This window comes from Hylobates moloch, unplaced genomic scaffold, assembly GCF_009828535.3.
Source record: "Hylobates moloch isolate HMO894 unplaced genomic scaffold, HMol_V3 SCAFFOLD_12, whole genome shotgun sequence".
Taxonomy (NCBI): Eukaryota; Metazoa; Chordata; class Mammalia; order Primates; family Hylobatidae; genus Hylobates; species Hylobates moloch.
The window spans coordinates 38,243,822-38,250,801 of record NW_026652287.1 but is presented as its reverse complement, the minus strand read 5'-3'; the positions used below and the strand labels follow the sequence as shown (position 1 = coordinate 38,250,801).

Genomic DNA, 6,980 nt, shown 5'->3' with positions numbered 1-6,980 from the left:
AAAAAAAAAAAAAAATATGTTTTTTGGTTGGTTTTGGTACCTCACACCTGTAATCCCAGCACTCTGGGAGGCTGAGGTGAGAGGATTGCTTGAGGCCAGCAGTTAGACTAGCCTGGCCAACATGGTGAAAAACCCTCTCTACAAAAAAATACAAATATTAGCTGGGAATGGTGGTGTACACCTTTAATCCTAGCTACTACTCAGGAGGCTAAGGCATGAAAATCGCTTGAACCTGAGAGGCAAAGGTTGCAATGAGCCAAGATTGCACCACTACAATCCAGCCTGGGCAACAGTGCGAGACAATCTAAATAATAATAATAATAGTAATTTTTAAAAACGTTTTTTTGAGCTAGGATCTCGCTCTGTCACCTAGGTTGGAGTGCAGTGTGGCATGATCACAGCTCACTGCAGCCCTGACCTGGGTTCAGGTGATCCTCCCATCTCAGCCTCCTAAGTGGCTGGGACTACAGACCCCAGCCACAAAGCCTAGCTAATTTTTTTTGTTGTTGTTGTTTAAGAAACTGGGTGGCCGGGTGCGGTGGCTCATGCCTATAATCCCAGCACTTTGGGAGGCCGAGGTGGGCAGATCATGAGGTCAGGAGATCGAGACGATCCTGGCTAACACGGAAAATCCCTGTCTCTACTAAAAATACAAAAAATTAGCTGGGTGTGGTAGCACGCGCCTATAGTCCCAGCTACTTGGGAGGCTGAGGCAGGAGAATCGCTTGAACCCGGGAGGCAGAGGGTGCAGTGAGCTGAGATCGTGCCACTGCACTCCAGCCTGGGCGACAAAGCGAGACTCTGTCTCAAAAAAAAAAAAAAAAAAGAGAGAGAGAGAGTGACATGTTGCCCAGGCTGGTCTTGAACTCCTGGGCTCAAGCAATCTGTCTGCCTCCACCTCCCTACATGCTGGGATTACAGGCATGAGCCACTGTGCCTGGCCTATTTTTACTTTTTGTAGAGATTGGGTCTTGCTGTGTTGCCCAAGCTGGTCTCGAGAACTCCTGGCCTCAAGTAATCCTCCTGCTTTCGCCTCCTAAAGTGCTGGGATTATAGGCATGAGCCCGGCCTCTTCATTTTTCATCATCTGCAGAGAGCGTGTTGGCTGAAGTCATGCTAGCTGCCATAGCAAACCAACCCAGGAAGTGTGAATGGCACACACTGATGTACATTTCTTTCTGGCTCACATGTGAAGTCCAAATCTGGTGACTGCTTCATGTGGTGATGGAAGCACTGGGACTTTTTTTTTTTTTTTGAGATGGAGTTTCACTCTTGTTGCCCAGGCTGGAGTGCAATGGCATGATCTCGGCTCACAGCAACCTGCGCCTCCCTGGTTCAAGCGATTCTCCTGCCTGAGCCTCCCGAGTAGCTGGGATTGCAGGCATGAGCCACCACGTCTGGCTAATTTTGTATTTTTAGTAGAGACGGGGTTTCTCCACGTTGGTCAGACTGGTCTCAAACTCCCGACCTCAGGTGATCTGCCCGCCTCAGCCTCCCAAAGTGCTGGGATTACAGGCGTGAGCCACTGCGCCCGGGCTGCACGGAGACTTTTATCTCCAGGCTGCTCTACCTTTGAGGGGAAAGAGAGCATGAGGTTGGCACGGGGGCTTCAGGGGCCAGGCCTGGGAGTGGTGCCCATGCTGAAGCACACATTGCTGGGGCTTCTCCTGACCTCAGGAAGGCGGGAAGATGTGGGCAGGGTGCTGAGCCTCACACCTGGCCACTGGGCCCGTGGAAGAGGCAACAAGCTGTCTCCTGTGTTACTGATCAGGTACGCCCCTGTGGGCATCATGTTCCTGGTGGCCGGCAAGATCGTGGAGATGGAGGACGTGGGTTTACTCTTTGCCCGCCTTGGCAAGTACATTCTGTGCTGCCTGCTGGGCCACGCCATCCACGGGCTCCTGGTACTGCCCCTCATCTACTTCCTCTTCACCCGCAAAAACCCCTACCGCTTCCTGTGGGGCATCGTGACACCTCTGGCCACTGCCTTTGGGACCTCTTCCAGGTACTGCCTTGGGGTGGGCTAGGGTGGGATATTTAATCTGCTAAGCGGCATGGAGTGGATGAAATTTTCTGTGCCTGGGACATTGTATCTGGGTACAGGGGCCATACTTCAGGAGATTCTCATAAGGTCCTGGATTTATCCCCGCCCTTAAAAAGATAGGAAATGATTGCCCTAGAGATTTATTTCCCTCTTTCTTACACTGCCTCCCCATGGCCCTGGGGGCACTCTTTTTTTTGTTTTGTTTTAAACAATGGGGTCTTGCTCTGTTGCCCAGGCTGGAGTGTAGTGGTGTGATCTCAGCTCACTGCAACCTCTGCCTGCTGGGTTCAAGTGATTCTCTGCCTCAGCCTCCCGAGTAGCTGGGACTACAAGTGTCCACCACCATACCCAGCTAATTTTTGTGTTTTTAGTAGAGACGGGGTTTTGCCATGTTGGCCAGGCTGGTCTCAAACTCCTGGCCTCAAGTGATCCGCCTGCCTCGGCCTCCGAAAGTGCTGGGATTACAGGCGTGAGCCGCCATGCCCGGCCCCTGGGGGGCTCTTAAGTTCTGCCCTGATTCAACCTCAGAACTCCTTCCACCGTCTCTCCTGGGCATTTCATTCGTTCCTGCTGACCCTGTCCCCTTCCAAGACAATAATAATTCTTAGTGTATTATTGGTGAGAGTCAGCAGGACCCAGACGTTATAATTTAGGTGTGAATTGTGTGGATGTTGTGGGAGGTAGTAGTCTGTACTCTTCCAGGGGTTCCAGGACTCATAGATTTTGTAATCCTCGTATTGAGTTCCCTAGTGGTGCCTGCTTGTGGGAAAAGAGCTTAGATATAGCAAGTGAGGGCTGGGGGTGGAGTCTGGACATGGTAGGAGAGAAAGGGGGTCTAGGTTAGATGCAGGGGCCTTGGACCAAGGGACAGGCTGGGGAGGTGGGTGGGACTCCGGCTGGGCAGGTGGTATGGGCGGGACCTGGGTGGGCGGGGCTTTGGCTGGGCAGGTGGTTTGGGTGGGCCCTGGGTGGGCGGGGTTTCAGCTGGGTGGGTGGCTCGGGTCAGACTTGGAGGGTGGGCAGTCTTTGGCTGGTTGGGTGACAGGGCTTTGCTTAGGCAGGCTCTGGTGGGGATCCACTGGGTGGGGTGGGTGGGGCTTTGGCTGGTTGGGGTGGGGTAGGCGGGGCCTCACCTGGGCTGGACCTGGAGGGTGGGCGGAGCCCCGGTCAGCAGGTTAACCTAACTCAGCTCTCCCATCCCTTGCAGTTCCGCCACGCTGCCGCTGATGATGAAGTGCGTGGAGGAGAATAATGGCGTGGCCAAGCACATCAGCCGTTTCATCCTGCCCATCGGCGCCACTGTCAACATGGACGGTGCCGCGCTCTTCCAGTGCGTGGCCGCAGTGTTCATTGCACAGCTCAGCCAGCAGTCCTTGGACTTCGTAAAGATCATCACCATCCTGTGAGTGTCAGGGGGCTGCGGATGGGACCCCCGGACCCCTGTTGACCCCCATCTTCTCCCACAAGAGAGGCATCTGCCTAACCTCCCACCTTCTCCCTCAGGGTCACGGCCACAGCGTCCAGCGTGGGGGCAGCGGGCATCCCTGCTGGAGGTGTCCTCACTCTGGCCATCATCCTCGAAGCAGTCAACCTCCCGGTCGACCATATCTCCTTGATCCTGGCTGTGGACTGGCTAGTGTGAGTGTGGGTCTGGAGACTGGGGCAGGGGCCAGGGGTACCCCTGGTAAAGAGGATGAGTGAGTGAGAGTCCTTAGAGCCTCTGGACAGAAGAGGAAGAGAAGGAAGGAATTCTGGAGAAAATGGGGGGAACCCTGAGCATTCCTGAGGGCAAGGAATGGCATCTTTGTAGCTCTAAGAGGGACGTCAGAAAAGTAGGGCGTCTGTGTGGTGAATACAGCAGACTCTTCAGCCAGACTGCTCAGGTTCACATCCCAGCTCCAACATTCACTGTTATGACCTCGGGAAGTGCTTAATCTCCCTGCGTCTCAGTTTCTCCATCTGTAAAACGGGGAGAAGAACAGTCTATCCCTAAGGATTAGATACAGACACACCTCCCTTAGAGCAGCCCCCAGTAAGCAGTAATTGCTACATAATTATTTGCTATCACGATTAAGCTATTAAGAGTATAAAGATTGGAAAGCAGCCAGGCACGGTGGCTCATGCCTGTAATGCCAACATTTTGGGAGGCCCAGGCGGGTGGATTATTTGAGGTTAGGAGTTTGAGACCAGCCTGACCAACATGGTGAAACCCCGTCTCCACTAAAAATACAAGAAAATTAGCCGGGTATGGTGGTGTACGCCTGTCCGGTGATCTCACCTACTCAGGAGGCTGAGGCAGGAGAATCGCTTGAACCCGGGAGGTGGAGGTTGCAGTGAGCCGAGACTGTGCCACTGCACTCCAGCCTGGGCAACAGAGTGAGATCCTGTCTCAAACAAACAAACAAACAAACAAAATTCTGGAATTAATTATTGGCAATGGTTGCACAAGTCTGAATATACTAAAAAACACCAAGATGGACACTTTTAAAAGGTTAATTTTATGGTAGGTGAATTATACTTTAATTTTTTTTCGAGACACAGTCTCGCTCTGTGGCCCAGGCTGGAGTGTAGTGATGTGATCATGGTTGTGATCACTGCAGCCTCCACCTCCCAGGTTCAAGCGATCCTCCTGCCTCAGCCTCCTGAGTAGCTGGGACTATAGGTGTGCACTACCATGTCTGGCTAGTTTTTTTTTTTTTTTTTAATAGAGTGAGAGATGGGATCTCACTATGTTGCCCAGGCTGACTCCAACTCTTAATTTTTACTTTTTAGATTCCAGGGAGAGAGAGGCAGGAGGCTTAAGCCTTGGCCTTCTCCTTCCCTCTCACCCTCTCCCCTCCCACTTACTTTGCCGTCATTTCTACCCCTTTAGCGACCGGTCCTGTACCGTCCTCAATGTAGAAGGTGACGCTCTGGGGGCAGGACTCCTCCAAAATTACGTGGACCGTACGGAGTCGAGAAGCACGGAGCCTGAGTTGATACAAGTGAAGAGTGAGCTGCCCCTGGATCCGCTGCCAGTCCCCACTGAGGAAGGAAACCCCCTCCTCAAACACTATCGGGGGCCCGCAGGGGATGCCACGGCCGCCTCTGAGAAGGAATCAGTCATGTAAACCCCGGGAGGGACCTTCCCTGCCCTGCTGGGGGCGCTGATTGGACACTGGATTATGAGGAATGGATAAATGGATGAGCTAGGGCTCTGGGGGTCGGCCTGCACACTCTGGGGAGCCAGGGGCCCCAGCCCCCTCCTGGACAGGAGATCTGGGATGCCTGGCTGCTGGAGTACATGTGCTCATGAGGGTTACTCCTCAAAACCCCCAGTTCTCACTCATGTCCCCAACTCAAGGCTAGAAAACAGCAAGATGGGGAAATAATGTCCTGCTGCGTCCCCACCGTGGCCTGCCTGGCCTCCCCTGTCTCGGGGAGCAGGTCACAGGTCACCATGGGGAATGCTAGCCCCCACTGGGGGGATGTTGCAACACCATGCTGGTTATTTTGGTGGCTGTAGTTGTGGGGGGATGTGTGTGTGCACGTGTGTGTGTGTGTGTTCTGTGACTTCCTGTCCCCATAGTACGTCCCACCCTGTCCCCAGATCCCCTATTCTCTCCACAATAACAGAAACACTTCCAGGGACTCTGGGGAGAGGCTGAGGACAAATACCTGCTGTCACTCCAGAGGACATTTTTTTAGCAATAAAATTGAGCGTCAACTATTTAATCAGGTATTCTTGAGAATTTGACTTAAAGCACTGGCCACTACAATGACAGTATCTGCTCATCAAGAAACACCACTGAGCTGGGTGTGGGGGCTCACACCTGTAATCCCAGCACTTTGGGAGGCTGAGGCGGGTGGATCACGAGGTCAGGAGTTCAAGATCAGCCTGGCCAACATGGTGAAACCCTGTCTCTACTAAAAATACAAAAATTAGCCGGACATGGTGGTGGGTGCCTGTAGTCCCAGCTACTCAGGAGGCTGAGGTAGGAGAATTGCTTGAACCCGGGAGGCAGAGGTTGCAGTGAGCCAAGATCGCGCCACTGCACTCCAGCCCGGGTGAAAGAGCAAAACTCCGTCTCAAAAACAACAGCAAAAAATTAGGCAGGTGCAGTGGTTCACACCTGTAGTCCCAGCTACTCAGAAGGCTGAGGTGGGGAGGATACCTTGAGCCCAGGAGTTCAAGGATGCAGTGACCCATGATCGTGCCACTGCACTCCAGCCTGGGCAACAAACAGTGAGACCCTGTTGCTTTTTTTTTTTTTGAAACGGAGTCTGGCTCTGTTGTCTGGGCTGGAGTGCAGTGCAGTGGCACGATCTTGGCTCACTGCAACCTCTGCCTGCCAGGTTCAAGTGATTCTCCTGCCTCAGCCTCCCAAGTAGCTGGGGCTACAGATATCTGCCACCACATCCAGCTAATTTTTGTATTTTTAGTAGAGACCGGTGCCTCAAGTGATCCACCCACCTCGGCCTCCCAAAGTGCTAGGATTACAGGCGTGAGCCACCACGCCCAGCCAGACCCTGTCTCTTAAACACCACGGGAAACCACGATGAGACACCGCTATACAAAGTAGAATGGCTGAACACAAGACCAAGGGAGGATGGGTACAACAGGACTCCTCAACTCTTGGTTGGTGCTCCTTTAGTAGATGGCTGAGTTGTTTTGGAAAATAACTGGGCAGTTTCTTAATAAAGTTCAAAAATAAGCCGGGCGCGGTGGCTCAAGCCTGTAATCCCAGCACTTTGGGAGGCTGAGGCGGGCGGATCACGAGGTCAGGAGATCGAGACCATCCTGGCTAACACGGTGAAACCCCGTCTCTACTAAAAACACAAAAAATTAGCCGGGCGTGTTGGCGGGCGCCTGTATTCCCAGCTACTCGGGAGGCTGAGGCAGGAGAATGGCGTGAACCCAGGAGGTGGAGGTTGCGGTGAGCCGAGATCGCGCCAC

At 53.2% G+C, this 6,980-nt stretch overlaps 1 protein-coding gene across 1 annotated transcript; it reads left to right on the top strand.

Annotated features, from left to right (window-relative positions):
• Nucleotides 1-1,589: 1,589 nt before the first annotated feature.
• On the top strand, nt 1,590-5,758 carry LOC116478294 (neutral amino acid transporter B(0)-like). The gene is made up of 4 exons (XM_032169356.2): nt 1,590-2,005; nt 3,252-3,446; nt 3,548-3,682; nt 4,917-5,758. Exons 1-4 carry the CDS (start codon nt 1,590-1,592, stop codon nt 5,152-5,154), a joined length of 984 nt encoding a protein of 327 aa, XP_032025247.1. The 3' UTR covers nt 5,155-5,758.
• Nucleotides 5,759-6,980: the final 1,222 nt, after the last annotated feature.

Bases quoted from the DNA above. Each gene is read 5' to 3' on its own strand.
- LOC116478294 (XM_032169356.2), top strand. From the start codon at position 1,590: ATGAGGTTGGCACGGGGGCTTCAGGGGCCAGGCCTGGGAGTGGTGCCC. The intron at 3,447-3,547 runs GTGAGTGTCAGG...CTTCTCCCTCAG, and splicing joins GTAAAGATCATCACCATCCT to GGTCACGGCCACAGCGTCCA. The intron at 3,683-4,916 runs GTGAGTGTGGGT...CTACCCCTTTAG, and splicing joins CTGGCTGTGGACTGGCTAGT to CGACCGGTCCTGTACCGTCC.